The sequence below is a fragment of the Penicillium roqueforti genome, assembly GCF_015533775.1.
Source record: "Penicillium roqueforti strain LCP96 04111 chromosome Unknown scaffold_39, whole genome shotgun sequence".
NCBI classification, from domain to species: Eukaryota; Fungi; Ascomycota; class Eurotiomycetes; order Eurotiales; family Aspergillaceae; genus Penicillium; species Penicillium roqueforti.
Genome location: NW_024067603.1, coordinates 130359 through 150239, shown reverse-complemented (window position 1 = coordinate 150239; position 19881 = coordinate 130359). Strand labels below are relative to the sequence as shown.

Below are 19881 nucleotides of genomic sequence, written 5' to 3'. Positions count from 1 at the left end.
ATATCGGCCTATGATCCCGCAGATCGCGACACATCGGAATCTGTTCCTGATCCGTTCTAACCCTCTGATTAGTGGATCATAATCCTTTCGAGGTAGCTCCTTCAACCCGACGCTTAGTCGTCCGTCCGAGCGAATCGCCTGAATCTCTGATGTGCAGGATTTCTGTGGTTTGGTGGACACAAAGAGAAAAAAGAAGAGAGTGTATCGGGAAAAAGCATGTAACTACCTGCAGCTAAAAGTTCTCTGCCATGGGGGAAACCAATATTTTCCCAAGACCTCAAGTACATGACGTGATAATAACAAAACAACCATCATTGCGCGAAATGGCATGGTGTTGAATGTTTTAGTCAACCCAACTTGGCACATCTACGTCGCCACCTCCACCTGCCAAGCTTTTTCTTTTCGCCATTTAGCTCGCTATTACGTGCTAGATTTATTTAGGAAGATTCAATAGTACCACTATATGCATTCGGGTTTGGTTTATCTTACCATGCAAATCCTAGCTTGGCAAATCTCCTACTAGTGTCCCGATCTAAGATAGGTCATTATCATATGCTTCATATTTGCTTGCTCGCCATAGATTGTTTGTTAGATAGGTAAGCGAGAAGGTTGGTTGTTTGCAACGTTTGCATGGTCAGCTATATCAACTAGCTGCTTCCACTTTACAACTTGCTTCTTCTTTCTTTCTCCATGTTAGTCATTTAGTTGAGTGCACTCTTTTTTCTATCAAGATCGACCTGGTTCCTCGCAATAGGTGCAATTTGATAAGGATATTATACAGAGACCTGGACACCAGATGAGTAATTATCTTTCAGTTCGAACTTACAATGATGTCTTTTACTTCAAGCTCGAAGTCCATATGGTCAGTTTTATGTCTATACATTCAATTTGTTACTCTATTTCCCCGTTCTCAATCTCCAACATCATTTGCTCTGCTTCCCTTGCTGCCTTTCTTGCTTCGTCTCCAATCTCGCCCATCCTAGCGACCTCCCCAAATCTCTTCCGCCATAGCTGCCACCTCTCCTTGAAAAAGCCATGTTTGCCTTTCCAGAGAGGGCCTCCTCTCCCCGGCGCTATACCCGGATAGCCGCTAAGATCTGTATCCCATTTATAGATCCCTACGCCGAGAGTACTGATCCATATCGCAGCAGAAGGAATCGCCTCTAAGGGGTGAGTTAGTAATAACTGGCCTATAGGTATTTCTAGCGCGTCGCGGAGGGTGAACATTGTAAACCATAAGTATACGAATACAGGTTCTTCGGTTGCCATCAAAAGTGCTGTGAATTTATCCCGGTTGATAATTTTCGAAATTACACTTTGTCGGTGATCACGGAGTGCCCAGCCTAGTGTCGGGAGGTCTTTCCAAATTTGCATATCGTAGAGAATGAGTATATCCTCGCTGGGAAGCTTGGAGAGTTGGACTAGGAGCTCGACAATCTTATCATGGTATCCAGAGGACTCGCAGGCACATGTTACTATCACACTCCAAAGATTATAAAGACCGTATTGAGGAGGGTCTACTGATAAGGTGGTCGAAGCGAGATCCCTCACGGCTTCTTGCGTAGAGATTCTATCGCTGAATAGGTCCTGTAGGATAGCAAGCATCTCATCATAGACGTCGGCCATTCTGAGAAAATGCTCAATAGTGATTCACAGATGATGTAAGTTCGCTCGTATATCAATCAATACATGACCGCTGCAGACTGCAGTGACGCAGGAATTCCGACTCCTGTTTACGCCAGAGTTCCAAATCCGCTTTTTGGGGGGTCAATTAGCACACCACTCTATAATTGTGCCAAACGCCAAATGCACATACCGTGATGTTGAGGCCCAACTGCGCAACTCGAGCTGCCACTATGCCACAGCGGATTCAGGCACGGCCTTATCGACTTGAAACTCACAACACCCATAACCACAATGACACAGCCAAACGATGTCTCCCCCTCGATATCAATACACGCGCACCCGGTTGGCAGGAAGTCGAATCTACCTCGCGTGAACACGGCATATTCTACTGCAGGATCTCTTCTGAACGTCTTGGTCGATAAAAACCGTATTGTCTCCCTGTCTAAACCTTTCCTGGGCGGGTCTCAATATAATATGCAGCTGTTGTTCAAATATTTTTATTAGATTCACTCCATAATCTGCAATATATCCCAAGTACTTGGAAACATATCATCAACGAAAGTCATATCAGGCATAAAAGGCTGACGGAGATCAAGATTTGTCTCCCCCGAGTTCTCAAGCGGTGGCTCTGACTTCAACAGCTTGTCAATGACATCAGAATGCTGTGCGAGACAGATATCACCTAGATCCCACCCAAAGTTCTTGTGGTGCGATCGTAACGAATCCAAAAGGTCATTCGCCATTCGCAGAGAACCACTCTGTGCAAGACCCGCTGCCTGCTCTGTCTCTAGTGCGCACCGAATCAAAAACGTCACCGTTGCTGAAAATGTAAATGCTACGACAGGTAACCAGAAGTCACCCAGCTGGGCTTCTCCGAGTTCCTGGACCAGAACCACAATGTCCTCCGCCGTCCTGCGCGCTTCCATGATTTGGTTGGCCATGTGCTCTGCATTCGAGTCTGGTGCTTGCCGCTCTCGATCTAGGTCAATGCGCCGGAGGAGGAGCCTTGTTGCGAGGTATGCCAGACGGAGATTAGAGGATCCGGGTATATTTAGGTTTGAGCCACGGATGATGATTTTGCGGATGTCTCCTGTGAGTGAGTCCACCCATTTGTTCAACTCTAGTTCTAGATTCCTGCTTGGTGCTTGGGTCTCTATTCGGATGCTATACACCTGCTCCAGACAGTGATCTAGCACATCGGTCAAATTCATAAGCTCGATGAAAACCGCGTTTGCTTCATGGTCTCGTTCCCAATCTGACAGGTACTCAGATTTTGGTAGTGGTACATCGTATTGTGATCTCCTGATATGGGGAGGTGTTCCATACGCCAGACTTGACCTGTTTGATGATGAGTTCCTGAAATATTGCACTGTTTGAAAGGTTCGTTCTTGAAAACATACCAGCGATCATGGAGTAATATAGACCACCAGATCTTCATTCTCATGTGCTTCTCCTCCTGTGGGATATCCCACGGAAGGGGGTTTCGATTTAAACCCAGGGAATGGCACAACGCAACAGCCGAACCAAGCCTTACTCCGTTGCCTGTCATAGATGTGGTTGGACGACCCCCAACATCGAGGAGGATGGCCTTTATCGTTGATATTCCAGCTGAGGCATGCAACTCCGAATAGGACGCTTCAATAGCAAGATTCCAGACAAAACGAATGTCTGGACATCTTTCTCGTGACAAAAGGGGGTCATGTTGCCATTGGGTAAGCACGTGGGCATACAGGCACGCCAAAAGCGCAGGAGAAATGCGATGTCTGGCATTTGTGTATTGCGCCCGAAAGGAACTTTCTTCGAGTAGTGGGATGCAGGGATTGATCTTTCTCAGATATCTGGGGACAATTAGTTTCCAAACTTCTGGCGAATACTAACCAACATCATCTAACTCACATGTCTATCAAGTGTGGTCCCCATGGCTCTACAAGCTTTTCGATGGTTTGTAACTTATGCAATGCCGGACTGGAGTTCACCATGAGCCCCAACGGCCTTTTCTGCACCTTGGTGAATATAACCGGGGATGAGGAACTACCCGGCTCGACTGGACGAATCTCACGAATCCCCTGGCCACCCGAAATGTTAGACAGGTAGTCAGCCAAGACATGATTATCCCCAGTCACCGCCGGACCGAGGATATGGGGATTATCATCGTCGGCTTCAAGAGACAGCGGTGTATCCTGTTCGTTCTGAGCCTGTGTGACAATCGAGAACTGCGGCGAAGTCGCTACTGGTGGCGGTAACCGGTTCAGTGGCCGGGCAGCTACGGCTGGAGTTCGTAAAGTCGGGTGCGGTTGTATTGGGCTATCCTCTGTAGAATACCTCTTTTGCGGTGTTGACTTTCCTCTGCCGTTGGGAAATGTACACTCTGTGCCGTGTGCACGACACATCAGACAGGCCGCGGTGTGGGGCTCCAATTTGCATCGCGATTTCCTCCGCCGGCACGGTACGCATGCTGGCTTCGTGTGAGACCGGTATGGTCGCTCGTCCCCGCTTTCCATCTTGTTTGTCAATGCTTTTCGGGTGGAGGGAAATCCCGCGGCAAGTTCCCCTCGGCTGAGCCTGAGATGTGTGGCGAAGTCGAGTTTTGTCCTAAACGTAGGATAATACGGAGCAATTGCTTGAAGCCTGGCTCTTACCAGCTAGTTGCCTCGTTTAATGCGCTTCATCAACCTTCAGTCCACCCTTATTCGGCCTTCTGTTGGAAGATCAGTCGTGGGAAATTCCGCGGGGAAGAGTGGGTCCGGCCGTAGTCCGTGGACCTCCCGAGATCGGACCGTTTAGTAGAGTTGTATTTCTCTATTTACAGCTATGTTCGACTGGAAATATCACCTACAGGCTGAAAGTGAAGTTTGCTTTAACATCGTGATAATGAGATCTGTGAAGTTGGAGGGGAATAAATTCAGCAATCGCCGTTGGTCGGTTTCGTACCTGCGACGTGGGGCTATGGGGCTTTACACGTGACTTCTCAATTGCGTAGGACCAATCATATATTGCAAAAAAGGCCTCCACTCTATAAGCTTAATAAAAGACGTGTAAAAGAGAAAAAAATAGGTAGCTTCTCTTTGATTGAGCGTGTCATCCTTAGTGCAGGGGCCATGCTAATCTTCTCTGTATATTTTCATTTGACCATATGCCCCGAAGGGCGAAATAGCATCCTTAAAGTCCAATATAACCTCACTTTTCGGCAGAAGCCGACCGCCTACCGTATTGGATGGGTTTGCTGCATAACATTGTCTCACTGGGTTAGGTACTAGCCGTCTTACCGCCCCCATACCTGTTCCAGGTATCAATGTTAGGGTGGGATGGTAAGACGGCTACCAGGCTTTCCCAATTCTGACATTGCCTTTGCAATTATTAGGGATTAACAAACTATCCAAATGCATTCCCCAAAGCGCCTTGATCACCAGGAGGTCACAATGAGTGAACATGACTCATGCCTCGGCGTGATCCACTATTCCCCTTACGGATCTAGAGGAACCCGTGGAAGCTTCAATATAAAAGTCTAATATCCTTTTCATATCCTTGTTCAATATGCGACGATCTGAGAAAGCCGGCAAATCTGTTCACTTTTCAGGTCTTTGTATATTTCTACCTCTTCTCCAACCATGAAGCTCCCCCATGACAAACCCACCAATCCGCCATCTACAGCAGATCCTCTAGATCCTCTGCAAATACAACAGACTGAAAAACGTACACCAACGTCAACCGATGATTCTGGGCCTCTCAGCAACCAGAACGAACCTCAGTACCCCGGAAAGGCCAAGCTCATCCTCATCGCTCTCAGCTTGAGCCTCTGCATGTTCCTTGTGGGGCTAGACAACACAATTATTTCCAGCGCCATCCCTAAAATCACCGATGATTTCAACGCATTAGAAGATGTTGGGTGGTACGCGAGTGCCTTCATGCTCACAGTATGTTCATTCCAGCTGATGTGGGGAAAGCTTTTCACATTCTACACCGTCAAATGGGTCTACTTGGCCTCCCTGTTTATTTTTGAACTGGGCTCTTTGATCTGTGGTGTTGCACCTACATCCACTGCTCTGATTGTGGGGCGTGCTATTGCCGGAATCGGTGGTGGTGGTGTCTCAAACGGTTCGTTTTTATTGATCGCCTACTCGGTGCCGCCACGCCAACGTCCTATGTTGATTGGGGCCCTTGGTGCTATGTACGGATTTTCTGCCATTGCTGGTCCTTTGATAGGGGGTGCCTTCACCAATAACGCCAAACTCACTTGGAGGTGGTGTTTCTACATTAACCTTCCTCTTGGGTTTGTTGCTGGTCTGGTCATTTTATTCTTCGTTTCTTCTTTCAAAGGAAGTAAGGCAGGTAAACTCGGCTTCATCAATCAACTGAGGCAGATGGATATTCCCGGTACCCTCTGTTTACTTCCTGGTATCATTTGTTTGCTCCTTGCCCTGCAATGGGGTGGTACCAAATACCCATGGGCCAGCGGGCGAATCATTGCTCTGTTTGTAGTGGCCTTCGTGATTTTGGTCGCATTTGGGTTTGTTCAGCTTCGGTCCGGTGAACTTGCAACCGTCCCCAAGAGGATTTTCTACAACCGCAATATTTGGGGCTCATCTTTGTTCGGCTCATGCATCGTCGCTGCGTTTTTCGTCATACTCTATTACGTGTGTATAGCTCCTTGTGAGGTTGGATAAACCCTAAATTACAGCATACTAACTTGTTCGTCAGATTCAAATTTGGTTCCAAGCCATCAAGGGAGCCACCCCAATCAAGTCCGGTGTCATGAGTCTTCCTCTTGTACTGAGCTACGTGCTCTTCTCGTTCGTGACGGGCGGTCTTACTTCGGTGTTTGGGTACTACGTACAATGGGCCTATATTGCGGTGGCTTTCATGGCAATCGGAGCCGGTCTGCTCACCATGCTAGACGTCAACTCCGGCCACGCAGAATGGATTGGATATCAAGTGATTCTTGGAGCGGGAGTTGGGTGTGGTTTACAGACAGCATTCTCCGCACCCCAAACTGCGCTATCATTGGAGGATATCCCCATCGGCACCGCTGTTGTTATATTCACGGAGAATCTCACCAGTGCGGTCTTCGTCTCCGTTGCGCAGAATGTGTTCACAAATCAGCTGAAAACAAATATGGCGCAATATGCTCCGGATGTTGATGCCACTGAAATTATTGCAGCCGGCGCAACGAAATTCAAGAGCCAAGTGCCTAAGGAGCTCTACGATGTTGTCCTGCTTGCTTACAACAAGGCCCTAGATCAGACATTCTACGTGAGCGTCGCCCTCTCTTGCTTTGGTATTCTCGGTGTATTGGGGCTGGAGTGGCTCTCTGTCAAAGGAAAGAACGACGATACTTCTGATGATACCCATGCCAAGTCATGATGGCTCGAATTTGGAGTTTGCATCTCATAACTGTTGAAGCAAGATTATGTCCGATGGCATCAATTTAGATCTCTTCTCGGGAATACATCTAACGACTGTGTACCTAGTACCCATAGTGTTTGGTAATCAGCCTTACTAAGAGACGATAATTATAACGTACAATTGTGCGTGGTTTTGGATAAACTCCACAGAGGGCAGGCCTACAATGGACTAATAATTAGGACGATCATGTTGACCGCTTTTAGAGTCGGTGGGCTAATCCCACATACCCACCTCAGTTCTGGGACTCTACTTTATGGACTACGTATAATCGACTTATGTTCCTCTAGAAGATAGGAACCATACTGTCTCACGACAAATTCAACCCCGCTCATATAGCTCTAGTCGACAGACAGTCGAGCCCCCATGATAATCGTATCCATGAGGATGAACATCAAGATAGTGGATATATCAACTGGCGCAGCAAACTAGTTCGATAGCTACTTGGAATGATCCCTGTGCGTCATTTAATACCACGCTAAACGACGGACGAGGCACGCTTGGTTTAATCATCTCATTTTTCACCAAGTCTAGCCTTACTGTTGCATCTGATCTATTATTATATGCCACTCACGACGTTCATCTGTAAATTACTATTGAGATTTTCCTCAAAATGACAGACGTCACAGACGAAATGTTTACTTCTCAATTCGCTGTCCTACAGGACCTTTTCAGCGACAGCATCTCTGCACAAGAAGCCGTGAGGGATCTCGCTTCGATCTCTTTATCAATGGAACCTGAAGCAGGCCTTGGTCGTCTGTGGGCTGTGATAGTGGGATGCGCCTACGAATCCTCTGAATACCATGATAAGCTCGTCGAGATCCTAGTCCAATTTTCTAAGCTCCCAAGCCCGAAAACAGCCAGCGGGGACACACTCATTCTCTACGATATGCAAATTTGGAAAGACCTCCCGACACTAGGCTGGGCACTCCGTGATCACCGACAAAGTGCAATTTCGAAAATCATCAACCGGGATAAATTCATAGCATTTTTGATGGTAACCGAAGAACCTGTTTTCGCATACTCATGGTTTGTAATGTTCACCCTCCGCGACGCGCTAGAAATACCTATAGGCCAGTTATTACTAACTCACCCCTTAGAGGCGATTCCTTCTGCTGCGATAGGGATCAGTACTCTCGGCGTAGGGATCTATGAATGGGATAAAGATCTTAGCGGCTATCCGGGTATAGCGCCGGGAAGGGGAGGCCCTCTCTGGGAAGGCAAACATGGCTTTTTCAAGGAGAGGTGGCAGCTATGGCGGAAGAGATTTGGGGAGGTAGCGAGGATGAGGGGCGATATTGGAGACGAAGCGAGAACGGTAGCAAGGAAAGCGGAGGAAATGATGTTGGAGATTGAGAATGGGGAAGTGGAGTGAAATGTTGTACTATATATGGACATGTGGTGGTCCTCGAATAGCCAGACAGATAGCCATCTCCAGTTTGCGCCATCGAATATGTGATATTTGAGCACTGGCAAATTTGGATTCTGAGCTCCCATATTAGACCTCGATTTTCTTGATATGAAAAGCATGAGAGGCTTTTGTAGCCACGCGACCCAGTAGGCCTTTACTACAAGTCCTAATACCTAAAAGGAAATTGTATCGGGGACCCCTCCATTGGTTGTCGGGACCCCCCTAGTTCAGGCATCAACTGACCGCCTACCATTAAGACTCACCGCTTTCCTGGCCGCCTTGGCACATGATCTGGCACTTGATCTCACGCGTGACGTGACGCGTTACAGTAAGTCGGAGGGGACCCCTTTCGGGCCGGGATCTTCTTAGCAGAAAAGTAAGCTCCGTCCGTACTTTACCGGCGCAAAGCTGATGGCTGGAAAGCCAAGCCTAGATTTCAAGTTCAATGGCCCTGTCTCCACCATCTTTGATCCCTTTCGCGTTGTCTTCACGTTTTGAGCATTTATCTTTTCAATATGGCCTCTTTGGGGCTTGCTTACCTTGAGGACTCGGATTCCGAGTCCAATACCGATCCCGATATCAATCCAGACACCCAATCCAACCCGCCCAGCGCCCAGCCAGAGCCTGATTCCCTCATACAGCCGCTTCCACCCTCTACACAGCCGACATGCGCGATCACGATGGCGCTACCGCCCACCGATCGTACATACGCGACCTCCGATGAAGCAAAGGATGCTATCAACGACTTCGCACGCCCACATGGGTATGCGGTTACGATCCGCCGGTCTAAGACTACCAAAAGGGGGGTAAAGAAGACAGTCCGGCTTATCTGTGATCGTGGTCGGAGGCCAGATGCATGTGAGCATCGGCCTCAACCGAAGAAGCGAATCAATACCAATACTATGGCGTTAGAATGCCCCTTCTCTATGGCTCTGCGGCGAGACCACGGAACAGGTCTTTGGCATGTCACAATCGAGAACCCGTCCCATAACCACCAACCATCTCCTGCTTCAACGCACGCTGTACAGCGAACCCGAGAGCTTACCAATAAAAGAGAGCAGATTGTTACTGCGCTTCGATTGGGTCGTACTACTCGTCAGATCATGGCCGAATTGCATGAGGCTGACCCCGACACTGCTATCATTCCACGTGATATTTACAGCACCCGGTTCAGATTGAAACAGTTGTTTCCTGTAAAGCATACCAAATCAAAGAAATAATCATAATTTTGAGCAGAATGGTGCATTTTTTACTATGTAAACAAGAATTCAAACTTACAGAAATAAGTATGGCAGAAAATTAAAAGAAATGGCAGAAATAGCTGATGCCTAAGGGATCAGACACGCAGAGATCAGCCAAAGGGGGGTCCCAACAACCAAGGGGGGGGGTCCCAAAACAATCCCCAAAACATAACTAGACTTATAGTTATTGGAATCTTGCTTGTTTACTTGCTTGCACCACCCCACACATTGACAATTCTTATCCCTTTTTGGATCAAAATTAGGACTTCATATGCCTCATTAACAGTTTGGTCACTTTTATATTGGACCGTCTGAATTACTGTTCGGAGAGTATCTTCGCTTGATGCATATACTCCATCGGTACCACGTGATCCCAATATGCACCGGTATTATTATAGCAACGTTGGAAATTCCACTACGGAATTTATAAAGACTACATTGCGTGCGTACTCTCCACATATTCGACATAGAATCTAACAATACACCATATTAGGGAAATACATAGCCGATTGGACTCGAACATATCGACTAGTAGCGTTTTGACGCAATCCAAGCCGAATATGAGCTCAACAGATTATAAAGCACGAAATAAGTAAATCTACTTCCACTTCACCCAGATTATAATCCTTTTACTTGTTTACACGCATCATTGCAACTGAGCTCACAGAATATGGCCAATCTCGAAGCCCGCAAGCATATTTCCGCCGATTCGGGATTCCCCATTACACTCCATCCTCATTTCAACGAGAAGATCAAGAATCATGTGCCTCCAGAACCACCCCGTGAGCCATTTACCCCGCCCAAAGACCGAGCATTCTTTGCAGATCCGGAGAAGAAGGCACTATTCTCTGTGGCGAAGCCGGTTGACTTGACTGAGTCTATTGGAACTGTCCTCGAGGATGTGCAATTGTCTCAGCTGAATGAGACTCAGCTGGATGAATTGGCGCTTCTCGTTAATGAGCGGGGAGTTGTCTTCTTTCGGGATCAGGATCTTACTACTGAGCGCCAGGTAGAACTGTTTCAGCATTATGGTAAGGCCATATGGATTTCCGAATGGCGGCATCGGATTAATAATTTTATCTTGCAGGTATCTTGGATAAACACCCTGCTCAAAAGGTAAGCTAAAACATGAAGTTTTCTGGATTCCAAGGCAGATTCAAGTGAGCTGACAATTATCAGGATCAAAAAGTATGAAGTTCCATAACCACTTCATGGCATTTTGTCATCATTGCTAACCCAGCACAAAGTTCGTGAATATCAAAGGTAGCCGCGAGGATCACCGTGAAATCCTAAGCTACACGCCTTGGGTAAGATATCTTGAAAATGCTTAAACCAAAATTCTAACAGCAATTTCTACTTCTGTAGCCGAGTGGAGATTTCCACGCTGATACATCATTCGAGATCAATCGTATGTGGTGAACCATATTTTCTGGCTATTAATCTTTAACACATCATAGCACCTACCTACTCCCTACTGAGAATGGAAGAACATCCCGAAGTTGGTGGCGACACAGCTTGGGTATGTTACAGATACAGGCCGCATTCGAGACAAAATGTTGATTTCATAGGTATCTCAATATGGCTTATACGATGCCCTAAGCAACGCGTACAAAAGGTTCCTAGATGGCCTTCACGCCGTGCATACCTCAAGGCTGCAGTGTTTGTCTCCTTCATAATCATAGTAGTAAACCTGCTTACATATTAACTAAATAGATGATACCATCATCGATCTATGGGGTGCAGGTCCCAATCGCCCTCCAATCGATACACACCACCCAGCCGTGCGCACGCACCCAGTCACTAAGCTGAAGGCATTGAACGTCAATCCTGGATTTGTGACTGGATTTGCTGAGCTTAAGAAAGTGGAATCCGGTGAGTGAAATACTGAACGAATCAGTTTGTGGTTTAGGGCTGATGCCTTTCTAGACAAGGTTCTTGATTTCTTGGCATATCATATCCACTCGGCCGATGATCACTCTGTTCGTTGGAAATGGGCTGTTGGCAGTGTTGCAATGTGGGATAATCGGTAACTATGCACTGTTCTCTTTGTGGCTTTGGACTTGGGAACTGAAGATCTCTTAGGTGTACCCTTCATCGGGTTATCCCTGGTACATACAAAGGAGCTAGACAAGGTATCCGGACCACCGTTTTTGGTGAAATACGTGAGTACTCATGTCAAGAGATAGTGGTTTTTAATTCTGCATCTTGTGCTAACCTTATACGGAAGCCTATCTTGATCCCACTAGTGAGAGCCGTGCAGAGCGGAAATTACGCGAGGAAAGCCAGAATGGTGAGGGTGTTCTCGCAGTTTGAAAGAGGAGTAAAGAACAGATGATTATTCACAGATTATATATAGGCTTCTCATTGATTCATGGAATAGATTTTGTGTGAGGGAACTTTTGTGTAGACGTCAACCCCGTGTCGCAAATAGATTAAGTACTTTTTTCAAGGACATTCAACAACTCCAACTTTTTATTTCGAAGCAACTGCTTCGGCAACATGAAATGTCTCCTTGTCAGAGAGACTAACGTTGTTCTGCTCCTCGTCTTGGGCTTGGGGCAACTCAGAAGTCTCCTTGGAATGCTCGATGGGAACGTGGACCCTGATAACGAGCCAAGTAGGCCACACCGCAAGAACTGTAAATAAAAGTTAGCACTACTTCTTTATAATCAGTCAATTTGTATCACTTACCGAGAAGGATAGTGTTAACGATAAGTGGCACTCTTCCACCATGCCATTTCTTCGAGTTGAGGCCGTAAGAAACAGCCTGTGAAAAGCTCTCTTGGCCACGGAGGATACCGGACAAGCGGGCTATATGGTATTAGTAATCTGGAGATAGGACGATCGGTTTGAATTTTCGACTTACAGAGTTCGGAGATATTGTCGGTCATGGTGGATAGAAGGTAGTAGAGGAAGTTCTGCAGCGATTGCTGAGCGAATTCTGATGAAATAGGTTAGCACTGTGTGGGATGTTGATCAATCTATAAGACTCACCCCAGAGCAGGATAACGAAGAATCCTTCAACGAAACCTTTGTCGGCCCAATCAAGTGTTGGTGGGTTCCTAGTGTACTTCTCTTGGATAACCCAGCAGTAGACCCAGGCAGCGATGTGGACGACAATTACGTAGAAAAAGCTGTGGCTTGTTAGTTTTGCTTCTAAGTTCAATTTTGGATGGTGTGGTTTTGTACCTGTACTTGATTCTGTTTCTGATAGAAAGGCCACGGTAGTCCAGGAATCTACTAATGATCGTTGATGCAAGAAGAGTGGCGAAGTAGGCTTTGTTCCATGTTAGCACTGATGCAAAAGGTGTCTAACTCTTGTGAGTGTGTAAACATACTGACGAATCCAATCAGCGCGCGAGCGCGCACGCCAAAGTAGTACGTTTTGAAATCTGGATCAAGTTATCAGCAATTGCATATAAGAGGAAACACACGATACATACTTCCGGTATACATATTGAAGTATGCGGCCCAGAAAACAGGCAATAGCAAAAGAATCTAGGAATGTTAGTCACATATAGCACATAGGCACGATGGAACCAATGATCTTAAACATACCTCTCTCCGCTGGCAGACCTTCCAGAGCTCTTTCATTTCATCACGCCACGAGTCCTGCAGGATAATCCTGACTTTGCTTCCGTCGGTGCGTTGGACCTTGTCAGGTGACGTGAGGAAGAAGGCTATAGGAACGGCAGTACATTGGAGGGCGACGAAGATGAGATACGTCTCTGTCGTGTGTTAGCAATCGTTTTGTTCAATCTAGCTTGAATAGACCTACCAGATCCAACTTTTCCTTTTGCATGGGCATCGGCAGCACTTTCCAGTCGTCAGTAAATATGTCCGTGATGTGAATTCAAATTGGAATTAACATACTGGTTGAGACCAAGGACAATAGCACCTCCCAGTATAGGGCCACCTGTACGGAACCAAAGCCAGATGCTTTTTAAGTCAGTCTTTTTGTCACTGTAGGGCTTTTTGAAATATCTCACTTCATGTATCGGCCTCGCTTTGCAGGCTCGGGATAACCTAGTGCCACAGCACCCTCAGAAGCCCAGAAAAGACCAGCGCTATAAATGTTAGTCAACGATATTATTTATTTGATCAGTATAGGATACTCACGATAAACCACAAAATACTGATCCAACCAGCACAAACCATACATTTCCCTATATGGAAATTAGTCTTCTTCCCTGGGTTGTACAAGTTGACGAAGAACTCACAAAACGGTTATTTGTGTATAAGGCGGCACTGTATATAAAGTCAGTCTTCAAATAACACAATTTCACACCTTGTTCTCATGATACATACGAATACAGCGGATATCCCACAGCACCAAGCATCAGAGTCCATCTCAGGCCAATCCGGTTGGCAATTGGGCCACCGAACAGACACAAAATGCCCACTAGCAAGCAAATCAAGTTAGCGAGAAGCCCGATTCAAATCCAATGCGATTACAGCAACATATCACATACTAAGACCGAAAACAAGCGCATTGGCGGCATTAATCAAGAAAGGCTCCTGCGCGCCACCAGCACCCAAAGCATTCATGGCATTCCACAAGCCCGGGGCTGTGAATCCGACGGCCCCGATAATACAGGCATTGAAGAGTGTTCCGCGATACCATACTCGCTTTTCAAATGGCGTACCGGACGATGCCGAGATAGAACCTCGTTCGGCCATTATATGGTTTGGGCTTAAAGGATAGCAAGCACGTTGATTCAAGCCACGAAGATAAAATTCTAACTTAGGCGCTAAACAAAAAACGGGAAACGCGCTATATATGGATTTTCTCTACCCTGAAGAAATCAATATCGATCTAGAAGACCTAATATCGCATTAGCCCTATTTCGTCTTTTAGCACGATTGCGTGCTTTTCAAGTCCTGCGATCTAGTGCTTTTTGGGAGTAGTCCTGGCTGCCAAGTCAAAACTATGCAGAGTTCAGCCAATCAGCAGTACGGCGGGAGGATAATTATGGAGAATGCAGTGGAAAGTGCCGAAGCCAAATGTCGCTTCAACTGCCGCGATATCTGATTGGGACGACGGGCGGGATTTAGGGGTCCTGAGGTCTTGGCGCTGAAGTCTTGGCTGTGATAAGGAGAAGAAATGGGTAAGATATGAACAAAAGACAAATGGAAAAGGTTTTTTTATTATTTCATGAAAAAGTCGTTACGTTAGACATTCACACATTTATTTTCCAGCCACCTGCTTGACCGCAGCGATGATATGCTCTGGTCCAAGGCCCTGAGCATTGACTTGCTGGTACAGACCACCGCAGCCCTCCTTGTTAGCACCCAGAGACTTAAACTTGGGGGTCAAATTGCGCTCAAGGAGTTGGGTACCCAGGCGAGAGCCGAGACCAGTCTTCTGCGCAATCGACTCAACAACCAGGACGAATGGCGAGGAGCCATACAACTTGATGGTCTCCTCATCGACAATGTTGAGAGTTGGCTTGTTAATCAGACCAACGTCAAGGCCCTCCGCACGCAGGTTCTCGACGGCATCAAGCGAGCGGTAGAGCATATCACCGTATGAGACGATGTAACCAGCGGAGCCCTTGCGAATGACTTCTTCCTTGCCAGGAACGAACTTGTAGCCCTCTCCAAAGAGCTTCTGGTCGGTGCCCTCCTTCAAGATGTAAGGGACCTTGGAACGAGTGGAGAAGATGAAGCGCAGGCCCTTGTTCCAGAAGACCTCATTGACTACGGCCTTCATCTGCTCGCCATCGGCAGGGAAGTACAGGGTGGTAGTCTCGGCATCCATCAGACCATTATCGGCGAAGAAGTGGTTCAGACCGAAGTGGCAGGTGTTGTCGGCCATCTCGTCGACACCGCTGTGAGAGAAGTGCGACAGGACGGTGCAGTCGTTCAGGCGAGCCATGGTGATCTCGGAGATGCACATCTCCAGGAAGGCAGAGAAGGTAGAGAAGACACCTTGTCTCTCTCCATTGCTGCGGAACCCAAAGCCAGCGGCAGCAGAGAAATTGCCGCGCTCCATGACACCAGATGCGATAAAGGATTCGGGGTGCTTGGCGCTGATAGCCTTCAGGCCGGTGGAGCCTGCCAAGTCGGAGTCAATAACCATGACACGACGCTTAGCCTCCTCCTTGCTCAATTTGTCAAGAATATCATTCACGGCTTCGCCGAAAATGTTGCGGTTCGAGCCCTTGTCTTTGGTCGAACCCTTGTACGTGTGGGGGTTTGAGCCAGGCTTGATATTATCATAGAAAGCAAGCTGCTCCTGGCTATAGCCGCGCCCAGTGAGGTATTTGCGAGCAATGTCGACGGGAATAACATCGTGCGCCTTGCATTGTCCCTCAATTTCCTCAATTCCAGGAGCCATCTTGCGGTTGACAACAACAGCGGCGGGTCCGTCATGGTTGATGACTTCGCACATAGCGCCATATAGGGCGTCGATATTCTCGCCCTGGGCGCTAAGGACCTTCAAGCCATGTCCCTTAAGGTTCCCAGCAACATCAAAGCCCTTGAGGTAATCCGAAGGGTGTCCAGCAATTGTGACATCGTTGTTATCGATGAAGAGCTTCACGTTCAGATTTTTAGCCACGGCAATGCGTGCTGCCTCATCATCGTTTCCTTCTTGCTGGGATCCATCAGAGCCCAACAGAATCACGTTTTTATCCTGGTTGGCCATAGCAATGCCGTTGACCATACCCCACATGTGGCCCAGACGACCGGAGCTAAACTTGATGCCGGGGGTGAGACCGAGCTCGGGGTGGCCGGGAAGGTGGGAGCCAGCAGCACGATATTCCAGCAGGTGATCAGGCTCAATCTTGCCGTCCAGGGCGGCCAGCAAGTATTGTGTGGCGACACGGTGGCCAGCCTCGTCATACAGAGCGTCGACCCATTTGCTGGGGTTCGCGTTTATGAAAGCAAGCAAAATGCAGACTTCTGGTGCTGTATCGAAGGGACCTCCAGTGTGGCCCGAAACTCCACGGGCAGCGCCCGTCGCTGTAAAGGCAATGATGGCATCTCTGAAAATGTTGATGTTGTGTAGCAAGTCGCTCTTTTGCTGGGCTGATAGCTGTGCGGTCTTCGGGTCAAGCTTCAGTTGCTTGAACAGCTTGAGATCGACGGGGAATTTATTGCCGCTCATGATGTAGATTGATTATGCAGGTTATGTCTAGTAGTAGAAGTTTGAAGGAGTAAAATCATTCGGAGGAGGGGTTACATATACGATTAGGACTTGAGTGGCCTGTTCGCAGAATGTTGACGTCATCAACACGGAGTATCTGCAGACGTGACCTGTTTTCAGCACCACACAACCTGCATTCCTCAACATCACCGAAGTTCCACTTACAAGTTCCACTCGTGGCTCTAGATGCTTCGAATTCATTGCACGTTCTCATGGAATGGTTCTCCCGTCCTAGCCGTGGCCCTGCACGTGGCTGCCTTTTAGGGATGGTGATCTCCCCTAAGCCAAGTCTTCCCTGATCGACCTCATTATTTCGACTAGTACGATTGTGAATAGCATCAAAATTGGAGAGCTATATTTATCTTGGTTAATTGAGACGTCTGTACTAAATGTTCTCGTTTTGACCCCTTTGCTCTTTGTTAAGTATTGGACAGCAAAGGAAGTGTTTCCTACGACTTATACACTACTTCTTACACTACTTCTTACTTCTGCTTTGATTACAACTTCCCAAGTTGCCTTGTGGCTGTCACCTCGCCCCTCTCATTCCGGTAATCACCGCTTATACAACGCCCCATCCTATTGTTTCATGCCGCTTCCGGGCAACCCCACCCCGAATAAGCAACATGACCGTTGAGGCAACCCATTATTCAATACTCCGTGGCACAATGGCATTGAAAAAGCCGTCGAGAATGCGGGGAAAGGTATTCCAAGCAACTAACCTGGAAGCAACTACCCTCGAATTAGCAATTTCCCCGAGATAGCCAAGACAATACAAGCTATCGGGGACCCGTCGGTGAAATGTGGCGTGCATTAGTCGGTGATACTGTAGTATTCTTCATCAGCTTATGCCGAAATTGAGCGAAATTCAGGGTCTTAGGCGTTTCAGCGTACTTTCCCCTCGGCCGATTAGTCGCATTGCTCTTTTAGGGAAATGGACGGGTACAGCCTGGACAATATTGTCTTTGATAGGTATATATAAAGACAATGCATGCCTATACCTGATGATCATCAATTCCCACCTCTATCCCTCGAAAGACTGAGACTGGCTTTCCCTAAAATTCTCTTGGGGACCAGTATACAACATGCTTCCATCTTTTCTTCCTCTGCTCCTGCTTTCGGTGCTAGCAGAGGCGTCACCCGGAAAGCGAGCCACCACTGCATCAGCCTACTGTTCAAACTCAAATGGCAATTACAAGCTCTCGTCAATCTCCGCACCCGTTCAAGGCAGCGGCAGTCCAGGCTCCGAATCGACCTGGCAGCTGACCGTCGACGATACATCCAGCGGACACAAACAAACAATCGTGGGCTTCGGAGCAGCCGTCACCGATGCCACAGTTACCTCCTTCAACACCTTGTCCAGTTCCACACTTGAACAACTGCTTAATGAGCTGATGACCGGTGCCGGTGCTGGATTCGCCTTGATGCGCCATACCATTGGCGCTTCCGACCTGTCTGGTGACCCTGCGTATACCTATGATGATAATGGGAATAATGCAGACCCATCTATGTCCGGTTTTAACCTGGGCGACCGTGGAAGCGCCATGGCTACGATGCTGGCTAAGATGAAGTCTCTTCAGTCGAATTTGAAAACTCTTGGTTCGCCTTGGAGTGCCCCCGGGTGGATGAAGCTGAACGGTGTGATCGATGGCGCCACGAATAACAATAACCTCAATGATGGCTACTTGACCAGTGGAGGCACTGGGAGTACTGGGTATGCTAGTGCCTTTGCGCAGTACTTTGTCAAGTACATCCAGGCTTACGCGAATCTCGGCGCCCACATCGATGCGATTACCATTCAAAACGAGCCTCTGAACAGCCAAGCTGGATATCCTACAATGTATGTGTTTGACTATGAGTCTGCACAGTTGATTCAAAATTATGTCGGACCGGCTCTCGCTCAAGCCGGCCTGAGCACCGATATCTGGGCATATGATCACAACACTGGTATGTACTTGACAATACGGGATCTTTGAGGGAGGATTCTATTTACTAACGCATAGACACTAGATGTTCCATCCTATCCTCAGACTGTCATCAATGGGGCTAGCCAGTATGTCCACGGAGTTGCATGGCACTGTTATGCCAGCAACGTAGACTGGACAGTCCTTACCCAATTCCACGAGACAAAACCCAACGTCAATCAATATATGACAGAATGCTGGACTCCCGCGTCCGCAGCATGGAACCAAGCCGCCGATTTCACCATGGGGCCTTTGCAGAATTGGGCATCGGGCGTCACTGCCTGGACACTTGGCACAAATGATCAAGATGGTCCTCATCTGTCGAGTGGCGGCTGTGCAACCTGTCAAGGTCTGGTAACCATTGCCAACGGCGGATATACTTTCAACCCGGCATACTACATGATGGCTCAGTTCAGCAAGTTCATGCCGCCGGGTGCCATTGTGCTAAGTGGTACCGGGAGCTACACATATTCCAATGGAGGTGGTGTGCAATCCGTTGCTTCGCTGAACCCGGATGGAACTCGTACTGTTGTTATTGAGAACACGTTCAGTAACGATATTTATATTCTTTTGTCCACTAACAGTGGCCAGGAGTGGAGTGGCAATGTTCCGAGCCAGTCTGTGACAACCTGGGTGCTTCCCGCGGCCTGAGTGAGATGATTGTGACTGGGATGCGAGAATATTCAAGAATTAGCTGTGATCACATACTTGCATCTTCGATCAACACGAGCTATCCAGTTCCTCCCACTCAAGATAGACTGAATATTATGGATTCACTTCAAGCTAGGAGATATCAATCTCGTAGCGCATGCGTAGTGAGTGCAATGAGACCGTCACAGGCGGTCAACCCCCTCACATTGTTCCCAATCTCATTCCCGAGGGTTTCTTCTTCTTCTTCTTCTTATTAGCCGCAAGCTACAGAGTACTCTGTAGATAATTTAGACTGACCATGCGACCTATTCGACTTTGCTTTTGTCCCAAAATGGCCATGCAGTCCACGCCGGAATAAGCCGACAATCCCTCAGATTATGATAACATCCAGCCTTGCGCGGCCGTGCAGAGCTACCATTGAATGCATACGGACCCCAGCAG

The 19881-nt window shown here is 47.7% G+C and overlaps 9 protein-coding genes across 9 annotated transcripts; 5 read left to right on the top strand and 4 right to left on the bottom strand.

Moving 5' to 3' along the window:
• Positions 1 to 891: 891 nt before the first annotated feature.
• LCP9604111_8976 (DUF3632 domain-containing protein) lies at positions 892 to 1626 on the bottom strand (the record flags this gene model as incomplete). The annotated part of the gene is made up of 1 exon (XM_039077178.1): positions 892 to 1626. The coding sequence occupies one exon, from the start codon at positions 1624 to 1626 to the stop codon at positions 892 to 894; it is 735 nt and encodes a 244-aa protein (XP_038925070.1).
• Positions 1627 to 2132: 506 nt separating this feature from the next.
• Positions 2133 to 4127, bottom strand: LCP9604111_8975 (transcriptional regulator family TF; the record flags this gene model as incomplete). Its single annotated transcript, XM_039077177.1, has 3 exons — positions 2133 to 2964; positions 3027 to 3464; positions 3523 to 4127. The coding sequence occupies 3 exons, from the start codon at positions 4125 to 4127 to the stop codon at positions 2133 to 2135; spliced, it is 1875 nt and encodes a 624-aa protein (XP_038925069.1).
• Positions 4128 to 5234: 1107 nt separating this feature from the next.
• On the top strand, positions 5235 to 6987 carry LCP9604111_8974 (MDR family MFS transporter; the record flags this gene model as incomplete). The annotated part of the gene is made up of 2 exons (XM_039077176.1): positions 5235 to 6260; positions 6325 to 6987. The coding sequence occupies 2 exons, from the start codon at positions 5235 to 5237 to the stop codon at positions 6985 to 6987; spliced, it is 1689 nt and encodes a 562-aa protein (XP_038925068.1).
• A 652-nt stretch (positions 6988 to 7639) lies between these two features.
• LCP9604111_8973 (uncharacterized protein) lies at positions 7640 to 8150 on the top strand (the record flags this gene model as incomplete). The annotated part of the gene is made up of 2 exons (XM_039077175.1): positions 7640 to 8059; positions 8127 to 8150. The coding sequence occupies 2 exons, from the start codon at positions 7640 to 7642 to the stop codon at positions 8148 to 8150; spliced, it is 444 nt and encodes a 147-aa protein (XP_038925067.1).
• An 802-nt stretch (positions 8151 to 8952) lies between these two features.
• LCP9604111_8972 (uncharacterized protein) lies at positions 8953 to 9657 on the top strand (the record flags this gene model as incomplete). The annotated part of the gene is made up of 1 exon (XM_039077174.1): positions 8953 to 9657. The coding sequence occupies one exon, from the start codon at positions 8953 to 8955 to the stop codon at positions 9655 to 9657; it is 705 nt and encodes a 234-aa protein (XP_038925066.1).
• Positions 9658 to 10348: 691 nt separating this feature from the next.
• LCP9604111_8971 (TauD/TfdA dioxygenase family protein) lies at positions 10349 to 11991 on the top strand (the record flags this gene model as incomplete). The annotated part of the gene is made up of 11 exons (XM_039077173.1): positions 10349 to 10709; positions 10766 to 10794; positions 10858 to 10866; positions 10926 to 10985; positions 11044 to 11086; positions 11136 to 11197; positions 11247 to 11337; positions 11392 to 11550; positions 11605 to 11704; positions 11761 to 11840; positions 11906 to 11991. 11 exons carry the CDS (start codon positions 10349 to 10351, stop codon positions 11989 to 11991), a joined length of 1080 nt encoding a protein of 359 aa, XP_038925065.1.
• A 159-nt stretch (positions 11992 to 12150) lies between these two features.
• Positions 12151 to 14358, bottom strand: LCP9604111_8970 (uncharacterized protein; the record flags this gene model as incomplete). Its single annotated transcript, XM_039077172.1, has 15 exons — positions 12151 to 12314; positions 12370 to 12489; positions 12545 to 12619; positions 12673 to 12812; positions 12868 to 12955; positions 13017 to 13070; positions 13122 to 13176; positions 13237 to 13406; positions 13457 to 13494; positions 13552 to 13617; positions 13668 to 13745; positions 13798 to 13844; positions 13899 to 13926; positions 13987 to 14080; positions 14151 to 14358. 15 exons carry the CDS (start codon positions 14356 to 14358, stop codon positions 12151 to 12153), a joined length of 1425 nt encoding a protein of 474 aa, XP_038925064.1.
• Positions 14359 to 14866: 508 nt separating this feature from the next.
• Positions 14867 to 16789, bottom strand: LCP9604111_8969 (uncharacterized protein; the record flags this gene model as incomplete). Its single annotated transcript, XM_039077170.1, has 1 exon — positions 14867 to 16789. The coding sequence occupies one exon, from the start codon at positions 16787 to 16789 to the stop codon at positions 14867 to 14869; it is 1923 nt and encodes a 640-aa protein (XP_038925063.1).
• A 1121-nt stretch (positions 16790 to 17910) lies between these two features.
• LCP9604111_8968 (glycoside hydrolase family 30 protein) lies at positions 17911 to 19440 on the top strand (the record flags this gene model as incomplete). Its single annotated transcript, XM_039077169.1, has 2 exons — positions 17911 to 18772; positions 18836 to 19440. 2 exons carry the CDS (start codon positions 17911 to 17913, stop codon positions 19438 to 19440), a joined length of 1467 nt encoding a protein of 488 aa, XP_038925062.1.
• Positions 19441 to 19881: the final 441 nt, after the last annotated feature.